Source organism: Eucyclogobius newberryi, unplaced genomic scaffold, assembly GCF_026437365.1.
Source record: "Eucyclogobius newberryi isolate DKJ021-1_F unplaced genomic scaffold, fEucNew1.0.hap1 SCAF_19, whole genome shotgun sequence".
In the NCBI taxonomy this organism is placed as follows: Eukaryota; Metazoa; Chordata; class Actinopteri; order Gobiiformes; family Gobiidae; genus Eucyclogobius; species Eucyclogobius newberryi.
In genome coordinates, this window is record NW_027315823.1 from 11,048,768 (window position 1) to 11,065,164 (window position 16,397).

The 16,397-nt window shown below is 39.0% G+C and overlaps 1 protein-coding gene across 1 annotated transcript in view; it reads left to right on the forward strand.

Moving 5' to 3' along the window:
• Positions 1–16,397, forward strand: part of LOC140365351 (sodium- and chloride-dependent taurine transporter-like) — a 42,498-nt gene that overhangs the window by 5,854 nt on the left and 20,247 nt on the right. The window contains exons 2-5 of the mRNA XM_072451735.1: positions 2,250–2,479; positions 3,113–3,247; positions 11,691–11,779; positions 15,677–15,828. Of these exons, the coding sequence (XP_072307836.1) occupies positions 2,251–2,479; positions 3,113–3,247; positions 11,691–11,779; positions 15,677–15,828 (605 nt within the window). The 5' untranslated portion in view covers position 2,250. The remainder of the gene's footprint in view (positions 1–2,249; positions 2,480–3,112; positions 3,248–11,690; positions 11,780–15,676; positions 15,829–16,397) is intronic.

Here is a 16,397-nt window from a genome sequence, read left to right on the forward strand (position 1 = left end):
CCCAAGACATACTACGAGGCCATTGGTATAAGACCTCTACAAAAGTCTTCTGAAATGAAAAGAATTCTTAGCAGTTTATTTCAGTCTTCTTAACGTTCGGCCCTTAGCCTTGAGGAGTTGTGCTTTTTACAATAAATCACCAACATAGCTTTTTAATTACAAGTAGTAAACACAGTTGTAACATGCACCCACTACTCCTCCTTCTAAATCATCTCTGTAAGAGTCTCAGCTGTTGCTCTTGATGCTGGGGTGGGCAACTGTACGGCCCTATCCTGCTTACCACATTGCTCTCAGCTGTCAGGGGGGAATGCTCTGCTTGTAACTTTAGCCACGACTCGGAAGAAGGATTTACTCACATCGCCTTACAACACGTGAAACTTGAGTCCACGGGCAGGCAAACTTTATGGAGGCATCTTTGTAAGGTTTGCATTCCGGCCAGAGCAGCATTTCCAGTGACGCATAAAGTTTTGCAGCAGCGTAGATGTTAGGGCATGATACAGTTGAAGTTCATACACATCTGATATAAATGTGTGTTTTGGAAGCACAGGTCATCTAGAGATCATGATATCACGATTCAGCAGTCAACATCACTCACTGCAAGGAATCTGTTGCTGATGATCAACTTTGGCACAAGCAGTTACAGTCATTTAAGCGGCACTGCTTCGCTTCACACTGCAGAGAGAGCCTACGTATACACACAGGGCTGAATTATTTTGAAATGTCATACATCGTTTGTAGGGATAGTCTGATATGGATTATAATTATTTATTCTTTTCCTCCAGTAAATTACATCCGATAATTGCCTGCTGTAAAAAAAAAACATAGCCAGGTCCAAAGTAATCTTAAGTTGAAGTAAAGTTCCCAAATTAACGTTCCACTTTGTTGCATAGAACACAAAAATTTGCAGGTTTGAAGATGAAAAGCATGGTGTACCACAGGGATCTGTTGTTGCACCCCTATTATTCCTCATACACATTGTAGAAATATATAATGTAAAGTAAAGTGAAGTCAATATGCCTGATCTATGAATAGTTTACAGTGGTGTTGTGAGTATGTGATGGCCCAGAGAACTAGAGGATTGCGTGTTCGAATCTCCTCTGTGCACATACTGCTGTTGTGTCCTTGGGCAAGACACTTCACTTCATCAATGCCTACACCCTTTACATTTTAGATATACTTTCAATCAAGATTCAAGATTTCAATCTATTTTCTTATTCCACAGGCAAATTATTCAGCCTTAAAATAAACAGATACACAGAAATATATTGAAACTATTGAACTGTCCAAATGAACATTTCTAAATTCAAATAACTGAAACTCATCTAGATATTTTGCAATGTAGAGCGGAAGTATGTGCGTGGCAATTTTATGTTTTTGTATTTTTGGATCTGAAAATGTTCTTCACTAATGCATTTTTAACCAGGTCGGCCTGTGAATGAGTCAGCGTCGGCCCTCTTAGTGTATCTCAGTCACTCAGGGCTCTTATCACCAATTATATCCGTTGGTGCGAAACAGGAAACGTGCACACTGCAATGTACAGTAAAAGACAAAGCAAATCCGTTTTTCAAGTTCGAAGCTCCACACACATATTGTAAAAGTCAATGATTAACTGCATTGTCTGAACTAGTTCTAATGGTGAAGATTGTACTTTCTTTATGGAAATGTATGGACCATTGACCACACAATACAGATGAATACTAGGATTTTAATTTATTTCTATACAGAAGAATATCACAAGTGAGTGTTTTTTGGTCCTATTGTCTACTTACATTTCATCAGACAAAATAGGGAATGGATGCTTAAACAAATAATGTCAATCAACAATTATTTAGTCGAATTACACATAATACATATTGAGTTTTGAGCCTATTGAGTCTTTTAGTGGAAGTCCTTTTGTGATTGTACACTGCAAAATGAATAAAATATATATAAAAAGGGGATTGAGAGAATGCTTGAGCCTCGGGGCAGAGTGGAGCAGATGGAGGAAGATGGGAGACATTTTTGCAGAAAAAAACAGCACTAAACCAAGACAAAACTGGGACTGACCAGGACTAAATAAAGGTCTATTAAGAAGACTAGCCTCGAGCTCTGCCAAGACTGAAACAGGACTAAAAAGGCTAGCCAACGTTCTTCTTTGCTAATCTTGATTTTAAGATTCTGAAAGTGGAATACCGATGTATGAATGCATAAAAGTCAAACTTTATTTTGTACTTGATTCATTGAAACATGTATCCCTCTGTCCCTTGCAGAATGTCTCAAAAGGAGAAGCTGCAGTGCCTGAAAGACTTCCACAAGGACACGCTGAAGCCGTCCCCAGGAAAGAGTCCAGGGACCAGGCCAGAGGATGAGGCCGAGGGAAAGCACCCTCAGAGGGAGAAGTGGGCCAGCAAACTGGACTTTGTCCTGTCTGTTGCTGGAGGTTTTGTGGGCTTAGGCAACGTGTGGCGCTTCCCCTACCTCTGCTACAAGAACGGCGGAGGTAAGAAATACGTCTGTTACTGTCTTTTTGTGGATTGTGGAGCAGATGATGTCTCAAAGTGAGAAGAGGCCAGTGTTGACAGCATTTGTATTTATTTTCTTTTAGATGCATTTTTAATTATTATTTTCAGGTTACAACAACATTGTTAATAGACATGTTTCAATATGAATATGGGCATAAAGGTAAAGACACAAAATAAGAATAGACAGACAAAAATGAATAACCAACAGGAAAAAGAAGTTCAAGAAACATACCAAAAACAGAACAAGAACAAAAACTGTATAAATAAATGAATACAAGTTTTCAAACATTGTTAAATAATAAAACTGTTAAAATGTTACATAATTGTACATATAGGTCAATATTCAGTAATTATTCCATTAAATATGCACTATGTAACTTTTCTGATGGAGTTTCCATCATAAACTAGTTGCTTTGTCTGGCATCTTCCACAGTAAGGCATTAAACCTATCTGTCGCTATGGAGATGAGGTCAGATCTGTAGAGAGATGGTATTTTCAAGCAGCGAAAGCCCCTGTAACACCCGTGACACCAGCACATCAAGATTAACTACTCATTTACTCATTTACCGATGGTCACGCAGTCTAAACTTTGGCTCCTGCCCTCCTCACAGGTGCATTCCTCATCCCCTACTTCATCTTCCTGTTTGGTGGAGGGCTGCCGGTCTTCTTCCTGGAGGTGGCCCTTGGACAGTTCACCTCCGAGGGGGGCATCACCTGCTGGGAGAAGCTCTGCCCCATCTTCACCGGTACGTCTCCAGAAATGTCATTCTAGTGGGCTTTCTGAAGAGCTTGTGCAAGTTCGACACACAATTTAGTTCCATCATGAGAGCATTGGACGGACCTTTTAGTAACTGGGTGCAAACAGTCAAAAGCAGGACTAAACCAGGCAAAAAAGAGCTAGGCCCAAACAAAGAGTAAAGGGTGCGTTCACATACAGTATGTTCATCAAAATTGTGACTGAACCAAATATTGTGAAGCTGAAACTAAACCTGGACCAGATCAGGACTAAAACTAAACCTGGACCAGATCAGGACTAAAACTAAACCTGGACCAGATCAGGACTGAAACTAAACCTGGACCAGATCAGGACTAAAACTAAACCTGGACCAGATCAGGACTAAAACTAAACCTGGACCAGATCAGGACTGAAACTAAACCTGGACCAGATCAGGACTAAAACTAAACCTGGACCAGATCAGGACTGAAACTAAACCTGGACCAGATCAGAACTGAAACTAAACTTGGACCAGATCAGGACTAAAATAGGCTCAGTTCAAAACATTTCATAATGATGAGTGTGAACGCAGCCTAAATCTACTACCAATGCAAAAATGAAAGATAAACTTGGACAAATCCAGAACTAAATCAGAACTGAACCAAACCAAGACTGGACCTGAAGCAGATCAAATTAAGCAAACGGTCTATGCTACACTTAAGACCAAGGGTGTGAACAAACCTGTTTTTGTCCTGGTTCGAGCCCAGTGTAATACCAGTTCAATCATAATTTGCAACAGGAACAAGGTCAAACCAGTCAAAGTCCAAGATTTGTCCAAGACCAGTGCAAAAACTAGACTGACTAAAAAAAGGTAAGTTTATACGAACCCAGGACAAAACAAACCTACCTGGAACAGATCTAACCAGGCTAAAGTAGGTTTTAAAAAGGTTTAAATACGTACTATACCAAGACTATCAAGTCTATGAACATAGATCCATGTTATTAAAAGGGCACAAAAGGGCACATTTCCAGTCAATCATTCACTGTCTCCTCCCCGTCTTTTAATTGGGTTTAAATATCTCAAGCTTTTTTGATGTGTCATAACGCCCTTTTCTTACTCACTCACTCACTCATGTATACATCTATACATCAGACTACAGTCATAATGAAAGTTTTTTGTAGAATGAGCCTGACGATGAATTATGGACTCAAACCTTAGCATATCGCGCAAGCTAGGTTTGTTTATCTCCTTTGTAATTCCCTCAGCTGCCAGCGGACGGAGCTGTAACTCAAGTCGTGACATGAGAAACGCCCGAATGATCTGAAGTCACGTGTGCTTTTTGCAGCAATGCCAAAGTGAAGTTACGCAAGAGCATGTTTAATGGCCAATAACAAAACAAACAATGCGTTAAATGTGTCCTTTAACATTACATCTTGAGCTGCCCTTTTAAAATACACATATCAGTCTATTTAACTTGTAAATTACTATTTCTGCCAGTAAGAATCCACTGCAAAGGATTCAGGGACATTTTCCATTGACAACATGGAGAACAGCATGTGTGCCGTAACAGAAACCTATGCATTAGCTGGATGTGCATGTTGGTTTATGAATGTTGCATGATGGAACTAGACTGGAGACACGGTATAGTGGATGCATTGACCTTATTTAGAGTTGTGCTCGGGAGGAGTTGCTTGCGCCGAAACGCAAGGCAATTTAGCGCCATTCAACAATAATTATAGACCTGTTGTAAATTATAATGTGGCGGTTTACATAATTAGCTACACATTTACACCTGCACAAAGCCAGACGCAGGACAATGTCACACTATTAAGGCGAGACAGTAAATAATAGTTATTTTTTGTTTGTGTTTTCTGGTCAGTTTGTGTTTTTTTCCACAGAAAAAAAAAGAACGCATTGTCCAGTCTGAACCTAAAGACGCTTTCTTATTTTGTTGAGTTATTGCATCTGTGGATTTGTATAGGATTTTGTAACCTCAAAAGCTGTTTTCTCCCACAGAGATGGGATGTTAAAGCAAAGGTGCAAAAAACATAAAATGTGTCCTGCTCAGGCTTGCCTTAAAAATGCTAAATTGACATCAAGAAATTAATGAAAAGTTAATGGGAATGAATTAGTACAAAATAGAAAGAAAAAAAAGTATACCGTACTTTAAGCCCCACGCTTTGAACCCTGCTGTCATTACATGTCATTATAGATTTTACTGGCTAACGGCCACCAGGGGGCAATCTAGCAGGAAGCGCTGTGCATCTCCATCTTGAAGCCTCTAATCACTCGTTTGAAGATGGTCAGGTGAAGATTTTAAGCAGGGAGAAAGGATGGTTTGAAAGAGGAGTTAAGGAAGCTATTTTTGTTAAAAAAGAAATACCTTCTTTAAACAGGAATGGAGGGCTAAGATTCAATCTTCCAGGTATCTATAATGGTATACTGAACCCCTGGAAAGGTAGAGGACCAGGACCAGGACATTTAGATGCTAATCAGGTACTCAGGGTGGTTGAGCCAGGGTCTCACAAAGACAAAGAGGATTCTAATAGCCCATTAAAATTCTGAATAGGCTAGCTCGGTAGATACAAGGGGGGAGTTTCTGTTGAAACAAACAACTCTTTCTACTTCAGGAAGGCTACGCCCAATGGGCTGGACTTACCACAGAAGAGTATAAATATCGGAGTTCTCGACCTAAATTCTTTTATTGACAATGACTCTTGGATGAGAGTCGAAACGTCTATTTTTTCTAACTGAGTCCAGATGACTACAACTGAAGCTTTTTCTACTATGGAACACGCCTGGACGAATGAGGGATTACACCGACAATCTAGCAGGAAGCGCAAGCTTTTGACAAACTGTAGAAGAAGACATCAGTGAAAGCACTGTCCAGGGGACACGTTGTGTTTTCCATGTTTTAAGCTTCAAAACACTGTGTGTTTTATTAAGATCAAACTCATATTCACAGAGAAATTAGTCTAATTATGAAGTGAATCTAGACACGGCATAACCCAAAGACACAGAGCGCAGACATGCGATATACGTGTCTGCAGTATAGAACCTGCCGCATTGAAATGAGACATTCTTGGCCAGACCTGACTGACGTGTCAAAAGACAACATGTACATCACTACCATGGAACATATTTCTGTATAAATATCTTATGTTACAACGTAACACTCACTCGATAAGTATGAGCTCAGGAGCAGATGAACCAGATGTGAAGACACAAACACATCAGCTCACACAGAGTAACCAAGGACAGAGGGGACAGTAGTAGCAGCTGTGTTTTCTGTTTGTTAAACTTCAAAATGCTGTTTTATTACAATCCAATTCATGTTCACTGAAAAATTAGTCTAATTAGTCCCGCAGTGCAGCGGACCGCAGGTGCGCCGCAAGAACCTGGGTTCAAAAAACGCATCACTACCGTGTTTATTTATGTGTAAATATATCATGTTACAACGTGGGCACCTGCGGTTTAATGACAGGTGCGGCCCAAATATGGACACGTTCTATTTTTTTTGTAAATTTTCTGTGCACAGCTTTTATTCAGGAGCGCTGCACAGCCCGAAAAGTATGGTAGATAGTAAATGATTACAAGACTTATTTCTTTTGGGGAAAGTGATCAAAACCTGCCCTACATATTGGCCAAAAAATATTATCAGAAATGACAGAGAATAAGAATTATACTTATATATTATACTAGATTCAAAACTTTAATTCTATTAGGGCTAAACAATTTCAGCAAAATATCTAATGGCTTAAAGCTCTACTTTCTATTCAAAAATGCCTGATCTTTTGGAGACATTTGATGCTGCGATCACACTTGCACACACCACATCTAAACTGGATCTAGACTAAGCCAGGAGTCGAACCAAAAACCAAGTCTACATTAGGGCTTAACCACTAAACCAAAACAAACTGCTGCCTCAAAGACTTTGTACTCACTCTGAACGTGAACACGATGTCCCGACCAGATCACCGTCGCCATTGGCAACAGCAGAGCAACACCTCACACACGGTGGAGAACAAGCTAGCAAAATCAGATTGTAAATGAAGGCGTTGTAAGGACAGGGAATAGAAGAGGCCTGCATAGTTAAACAGCGAGCTTGGTTTGAATGTAATGAGAAAATCCAATAAGGACTGCTAACTCCTATGACCTTTTTAGAGTGCGTTTCCGTGCCTTTTTTTTGTGTCTTTGTTGCTGAGGCAGGAGGAGAAGGTTGATTTGGTCGCCTAGCAACAGTCAAAATGAAGTTTTCCTGTCAGAGAACACGGCCTTATAAGGAATAACCGAGCCTTATAATGGGAGGACAGTGCTAAGAGTGCAGCTGCGATGGAAATGGGAAGAGAAAAAACAAACCAACAAAACGAAATGCAGAACTAATTGAGAAATTGACTGAGATGATGAAATAGGGGAAATAAAAACATACTGCAAAAATGTGCAACAGTCTACTTCCTTTATTTACACAGAAACCTTTTATAAACAAAGAACAGTTTCCACAGAGCTGCTGGAATTAGTTCAAATAATCAAATGACCAATAAGATCCCCATGTAAACCGCTCGTTTCGCACAGGCTTTGCCCGTTTACATCAATAATGTTTAATTTCACCCCCACTAAATAGTATGCACGGGACATGCATGAGTGGACAAGTGCATTTGTGAGTGTTTGGAAGCGGGCTGATGCTTCGCAGGCTGATGCTTCGCGGGCTGATGCTTCGCGGGCTGATGCTTCGCAGGCGAGCGCTTTGCATGGCCTCATGGAACTAATAGGCCTCTTGCCAGATTGTGGTGCTCGGGCCTATTAATAATAATACATTTTATTGTTAAAATGAAGCACTCAAAAATGTGCATGAGCCTTTACTCCTGTTTGTTGTCAGCAGAGGGTGCATTGACTGGCATGAAGCAGTTCAAATGAGACATTAGCTTGTAGACATGCCTTTAGTCAGGATTGCCGTGAATGCAAAGATTGATTGAGAGCGATCAAAACGTCGGTTGCCCTTGACGATAAGGATAGCACCACACTCTTCTACTCTTTGTCTCTTCTTGTGATTCTTAGCATTACAATCTAACAGAGGAGACTATTTTGAAATCTTGAGTTGTAATTAGTGAACAGACATTATCTGTGTTTCTGCCAATGGTGGAAACATGTTTGTTTGGTGAAGTAAACACACACTCCTGTCTGACCAGAAAATAATTGTTACAAAGGTAAAACGTATGCAGTTAAGCCTAATATAGTGAACGTAAACACAGTCCAACAGAGATACTGATTCTCAATGTTTTCAACATGCTGGAAGAAAAATCATATGGAAAATCAAGGTTGGTCAAATCTTGATTTATTAAAACATGCGGGAATGAAATAAAACACAACTCCAGGTATGTTTATGAATCCCCACAGAATCCCCTTTCTAAACAAGAATGGCAAAAATGAATGAGAACTTTACTTCAAGACCCACGGGGAATTTTGAAGTGGGCAGGACAGTTGATTATAGTCCAGTATTATAGTGAGATGTAAATAGTGTGGGGGTCATCTGGGGTCAGCGCAGTGACATCATGGAGGACATTGCTCTGTTTGTTTGACTAGCTCCAATCATTCCACTCGCTGCAGTCACATGACCCACCCAAACACACACACACACCCAAACACACACACACCCAAACACACACACACACACACGCGCACGCGCGCACACACACTCACACACACACCTACAGCAGATATGAAAAGAGCTACACAGGGCACTGAAACGCTCAGTAGAACTACTGCAAATAGGAAAAATCAAGGAGCAAAACTGTTACTTGTGGGGTGGAACATAGTCCCACATTTTTGCACACATAAAATTAAATCATTTTTGTAAGTATCAATAAAGAACATACCTTTTTTCATGCTTAACAATGTACCTACTGTACTTCAAAAAGAGCAATGTAACAGGAATGTAGCGCGATGTCCAAATTTAAAGGAGACATATTAGGTTTCTTTTCGAGTACTTACAATTAAACCATATGTGGACAATTGTTTAACATTTTGTTCTTTGTGAAGTGCAGAACTGATCTAAAATGGCTTAGTAAGAGAAATATAACTTTGACTTCCTGTTCAAAAATGCAGAATTGCTAAGCCTCGTCGTTTCAAATCGCCATTTCACTGCATATTTTCATTTACTTGGTTTTATTGTTGAAAAAGGCTACAGAGCATTCCTGAACTGGAGTCAAAAAAATAAAAGTATTAACGGAAATTAGAATATTAGAACAGGGACATGGATAGGGGCTAGGGGAAAACAGACATTTTGTTGTTGTTGCGGGATAATACAGATTCTGCTTTTACAATACACTTGATGAAGAAGAATGTATGTTCTTTTACATCAAAAGTTGTCTTAAAAACCTGAAAAACTGTTCATTCTTAAGAGTGTGCAGCAGTCACAATGCATTCCTCCAACTTTCATAGCCAGAGCAGAGTTTAGCATCGCGGTAAAGCTAACAAACATTAGCATGCTCACAGCGCATTTCGCACACCCGACTCGCATTATATTTAAACCCTGTCTTACCTATTTACTCTGCCACTAAAATGTGTCTTGTTGGACATTAATTGAACATAAAATAGGTATAATAATGTACAGAAAAGTAAAATATATAATCAAAATGTGTTTTTACATAGTGATCCCGTCAAGTCATTTATCTCTTTTGATACTGTATGTATTCCCTTTGAGTTATCAGTTCTCATGTCGGTTTGAACCACAACAGCTCCAGCCTTGTTCTTATCTTCATGTCAAGGCCAAAACCACTATGTTGTTTTTCAACGTTTTTAACAGCCAGTCTCTCGAGAATATAGGAAAACACTGTGCAACGAACTTCGAAGTACACAAATGGCTAAAGCTGATCGCTCTATCACGTGAATACTAACTCGCTCTTGTTTTTCTGTAAGTATAGACGCATTCACAGAGGTCAAATTGCCTTAATTATGAAGAATATTTAACTAATAACCAGTATATATTGTTATAGCCTTATTTAAACTTATTTAAAAGTCAATCTGCCCTCTGTAATCATTCTAAAACATGACAAATACATCTTCTGGCTGTGCGTCAAAAACTCCTAATGTTTATCTAGTCAATGAAAGAAGTGTTTTTTCTTGTTTTGAAGTCCGTTATCACATAAGTCATAGTCAAAAAGATGTTTTTTTTTAAAAACAGGATGTATAAAAAAAAAGCTGTTTTGAAACAGGAAGTTTTCAGAACAACGTTAAAACATGTGACAAAGACAAAATGATCTGACAGTGCAGAAAATATGTCGGTGTAATCCCTTATTGTTCCTGGAGTTTCCATTGCAGAAAAAAAGATTCAGCTGTAGATAAAACAGTGTACAGAGAACAGAATATTTTTTCTACTAAATATATGTACTTCACTTCATTTCTTTTTAATAGATGATCATTGTTAGTAGTTGGAAGTTTTCAATAATAACAACAGGCCTTTTGCTGACAATCATAGAAGATGTGACATTGATTTAGGCTAGTTATACAAAAATGTAATCTTATGGTTAATCCAGGGTCAGCCCTATGTTCCCTGGTACTTATATTCCCTTGGACGTACACCGTGGCTGGATATGCTGCTATATGTTATGCTGTTAAAAACATACATTTGAGCACAACTATTGGGGATGTGGAACTGTATATGTGGTTGAAGCTGTAGCCTATTCTATAATTTGAAGAACATTAAGACAACAGGCACTGAATGGATGCACCGGGAACCTTTTAAAATATGATGTACCGTAGTTCCCCTGTTCAAAGAAAAAGGGGAAACATAGGTACCAGGGAATATTGGTACGGTTCCTGTTAGTCCTATTGCCCAATTTGTTTATTCTGCTTTCATGTGCTCGGTATCTCGGAAAGTCAGGATTTTGTTGTGATCAATAATAAGTCTATTCTTTAACATCATTTAATAGAGCTAATCATTAAGTTTTGTTGCTAGCGTTTCCCAAAGCTAAACATTTATGCCAATCTTTAAGTAAACAGTGGTGTCGGGTATTTTTGCACAAGTATATTGCTCTTAGCTATGGACAACTGACCGTGAACCCATAAATGTAGTAACGCTTAGTCAAAGAGCTTAATGTTTAAGATGGCTAAATTTAAGCTATTGCTGAAGTCGCGCAGTAGCTTTTTGACCCAAGTTCCCGACTTGTTTTCCTGATTTGTGCGAGCGTTCGTGTGCATTTATCCCGAGGACCACTTGAACGCAGCATTATTTATTAAAAAAAATAAAAGGACCAACTTTGCGCTAGAAACATTAAGACTGGCTCAAAAATAGCATTAGTATAAATGTATTTTCACATTGCAGACCGAAAGCGTAAGTTAGTAATACTCTTCACAAAAGGATAGTGGTAGATTATTTTGGACCTTGAACTCTTTCGAGAAACCAAAATCCTTCATTTAGTTTTAAATAATCCTTATATGTCAATGCTAAGCTAACGGTAACTTTCTGTGTCAACAGGAATCGGTTATGCCTCCATTGTGATCGTGTCTCTGCTCAACATCTACTACATTGTCATCTTGGCCTGGGGCGTCTACTATCTGTTCCAGGTAAGTCTTTACCAGGGTTTCCAGTCAACAGTGTCTCAAAAACTAGCCAAAACACACGGAACACACATCGCAGCACTTCATTTTCACAGTATTTATGACAGTAGTACTCAAGCAACGACACTGACTACTGATGACTAATTACTGATTTAGATAAAGGTGCTGTTGCTGTCGGCTACTTGATTATTAAAGACTTCGAAACGTGAAAAACAGAACTAGTACATTATAAACTCTTTTAGTCCACATGTCTTGCTTCTATTCTAATTGAGTTCTAAAGATTAGTTTATGAGCGTGTTTCACTACTTTCAGGGGCCAGAGCTGACTAGCATGCTAACAGCACACTAACTGCTTCTTCAACATTACAACACTTTATGATTAGACTTTCACCGTAACAGCTGCTTTTACAATATATCAGTACAGGATTTTACTAAAAAACAAAAAACACTAAACAAAAAAAATATAATAAAATAGCATGTTTTTCTTTTTTTCCTTAAAACAAACTGAAAACCTTAACAATGTAGGTCATGCAGTACAAAAGTGTCCTTCAAAGTGAGTCAATAAAAACACGTTCCTCATTCGGAAGTTATTCGTGGCGATAAGATAACACGGGGTCCAAGTCCGAACGTGACAATTAGTACAGGTTGTAGTAGTTTGAGTTTGACCTTCTTTTGCCCATGTTTATGTAGCCTAATGTTAGCTACACAGAAGGAAACGCACCGTGTAGAAAAGGCGGTGGTTATCGGTGGAAATCCATTGCGAGATAGTCATTTGTACAAAGTCCAACCACAAGGGGTCAGTAGAAGAATAAATTAAAGTTGCGTCTTATAGATGTCTCCGGTCATATGTCACTTCCTCCCAATTGGATATCAGGAATTAATTATTAAAATATTTACCAACTTCTCCGTCCATGGCCAGTATCAATATTGTGTTCGTGTATTTTGGAGCAAAACAAAATACACAATTTGTTTCCACCGCCAATCTGTTAACAATCTGTTAACCGGTCATAATAGATACATTTTATATAGTCCTAGTACAGATACATACAACTACCATGTTAGTTCAATATACCGTATTTTCCGGACTATAAGTCATTTTGGCCGGGGTGCAACTTATACTTATATTTAAACGTATATAATTATACTCCGGAGCGACTTATATGTGATATTATTTGTTATTTTCACACTTTCAACCGCATTTCATACTCCAGTGTGACTTATATATGTTATTTTTTCTTCTCTATTATGCATTTTTTGGCTGGCGCGACTTATACTCCTGTGCGACTTATAGTCCGGAAAAATACGGTACAGTAACATTTAAAGATAAAAAAAATGACCAACGCTAAATGTTTTATCTTTTTATCTATTATTTTTGTAATTCATTATCTGTAAATGTTTCAACTCGTTGATATTGCGGCGACCGTAAGGCACCGGTGTAGCCGCGCTAATAGTGAAGCTAAATGTAGCACACGTCCCAGAGGATCCATGAGCTCCAGGTGTCTCCAGACGGTGTGGAAACATCACTTACAACACTTACACTTACACACTAACAACAACACATTATGCAAAAGTATCATTTCTAACCGCAGTGGCCCTATTTCATAAGATTAGATGTCGATTGTCCGTGCTTATCATTATCGTTTCATTACGCGCAATAAAAAACAGCCCATGCCATCGAATACATTTCCAATCTCAAGGCATTGTTTGTTCCAAATACTGTCCGTCTTCCCCCTGGCTGCATGACTGTTTGTTCCAAATACTGTCTGTAGTGTTTAACTCACTATCGTCATGGTGTCACAGGAAATGATAAGGTTTTTCAGTTTATTTTGTTTTATTTTCCTAAATTCAGCCTTTTAAAAGTTTTGTTTTAAGTAAATGAATTCATCAAAATGTTTTTTCAGCTTTGATTATCGGAATGGTTATCTGGACTAGACATCCAATTTATTTTGTTGAAAATGTATTTAAAAAGACTCAATATACAACATAAATCATTTTATGACTTGTAAAAGAATTAAGTGTATGTTGAAAATATACACATAATATGCTAATATGATGCTACTAATACGTAAGCATTTTGTAAAGTGCTATAAACTGTAGCCAGTCTCTTATTTGTTTAATTAAGCGTGTCTTTCATGTGGAAAGTATCTGCTGGTTTACATTATGTCCCCGTCTTGTCTTTGATGGAGATTCACTAATCCAAATGAAATGTGATGAGCCGCTCTGAAGACTCACGGAGCACAAAGGCGGCTGTGATCCGCCCGTAAGCTCAGAATAAAAGGATTTAAAACATATTATTTACAAGAGCCAGGCTTTGATTAAAGTGCTTTATATACACAAGCACTTTCAGTACGATCAGGGTACAAAGAGCTAGTTCACACAAGGATGTACATTTCAAGGTGTATGAAAATTTACATTTGCACTGTAAGAAAAAAAATATATATTATTATTATTATTATTATACATGTATTTTTTTGATTATATATTTTATGTCTTTTAAGAGTGCCTGTAAAATGTAGTTGTTGAGGTTCAAATATTGCACAAAATGTGAATGGACCAAATTGTCAGAAATATCACTTCATGGTCTTGTTTGGAAGATCACACCAGTCGTTTCTTTCTTTTTTTTTAGACTTCTTAAATAGTTTTAATTATAATATACTCAATATTTAGATTTTTGGTACATATCCCATCTCTATTGCAATCATACATGTTTTATTAGACCTTCAAAATTGAACAAAATAAATGTGGCTAATTAGTCCATTCGTCACTTCCCACTGCTGACACTTGCCAACAGAGGGCATCAGATATATTCTAAGCCTTCAAAAGAAAGACAAATTCCTAAACAAGAGTACTTTTTCAATAATCAAGACCCTGGGGCATTGTGTTGACACTCCAAACGTGATTGATGTGAACAAATTGACAGATATTTGTGATGAAGGAAGCCATGTTTGTACTGGCCCAGGCTCTCAGACAGGTTCACTTTAGAGCGTTCTGTTTATGACAGAACGTGTCTCCAAGCTCAGGTCCTCGCTCGCAGGGTCTGCTGCATACTTTACAAAAATGTTCAATAATTCCAGTTTATTTTTGGCTGTGGCTGCAGAGCCGCGGCGCGGTCAAATAGCCCAGCAGTTTCAGGAACCGTGGCACTGCCATATAGCCTCATGGCTAACCCTAACCCTAACCCTAACCTTAACCTTAACCCTGACCCTGACCCTGACCCTGACCCTAACCTTAACCTTAACCTTAACCTTAACCTTAACCCTAACCCTAACCCTAACCTTAACCCGGGACGGTCTAAAACGGCGCGGTCAAATAGCGCAGCAGTTTCAGGAGCCGCGGCACAAAATAACATGGCAGTTTTGGCCGCGCGCCGCGGCTCTGTAGACACTCCCTTTATTTTTTGGGGCACTAGCAGACAAGGCGGTCTAATGTCTCTTTATTAAATGTGCTGTGTTTGGATAATGTTAGATGCATTATAGACTGGATAAACAATACTTCTTGATGCTAGTGCCGTGCGTCGATAAACAGTAAACAGCTGATGCTAACGTGCGCTAGCTTTATTTGGCTAAGCGTGTGGGCTGGAAATGTGGAGTTTATCTCAAGATCAAGTCAGTGTTTGGTGATCAAGTCATCTGTTTTGTTTTTGTCTGAGTCTGTGTTCTCTCTTGTCAAATCATCTCACACCAAACCTGAGCCTAGCTAGTACTTCTTCCTGGTCTACTTTGAATCCCTTAACTCGAACGGTGCAGTTCACTTACGAGTATTGAGACTTTCAGACCGTCCCAATCCGCTCCAAAGTGAACCAGTCCAAACGTGGCTGTGGTTTTATTTCAGATTTGATGGTTCTTCTCACAGTGTCGTTGTTCTTTGTTCAAAATGGCTGATCCGTATGTGGTGTATCTCGCAGTGTTTCCAGCCGGAGTTGCCCTGGGCTCGCTGTCATCACCCCTGGAACACGGAGCGCTGCATCGAGGACACGTATCGAAAGAACAAAAGCCTGTGGATTGCTGCCAACATTAGTCTTTCCAACTTCACCTCCCCCGTCACAGAGTTCTGGGAGTGAGTTTACCTTTACTTTCCAAGAACCATTGAAGATCAGGCAGAATTTAGCTCCTGAGACCTGTTTCTACTATTAACTATTAGTAACTGAGAAAAGTCACAACGAGTCATTTGGATGTTGTGCCCGATTTAAAAAAATTGCAGGCAACACGAGAAGAAACTCAAGAATTAAAGTCATAATTTTGCTAGAATAAAATCGTAATATTATGAGAATAAAGTCAAAATGTTAAGTGATACAGAAAGCGTTTCACTTTCAGCACCTCGGCCAGGACGCAGATGGCGCTTGGGTTGGATGAGTTTAAAGTTAACACAAAAGCCCACAATAGATGTCAAACTTTATAATGCCTTTTAAACATCACAAAGACTAATGCAGTTACGTGCAGTTCCCACATGTCCTTCTGGGTAAGGACCTGCGCGTGGCTCATTTTCACCAATAATCTGCTCCCTCGACTTCTGTCTCTTCACCCTTCTTAACTTCGTACAAAGTCACGTTCATATGAGCTTTTTGTGAACTTTTTTCTGGCTTCGACTTTAACCTCATAAAATGAAATGTTATGACTTTAGTGCCT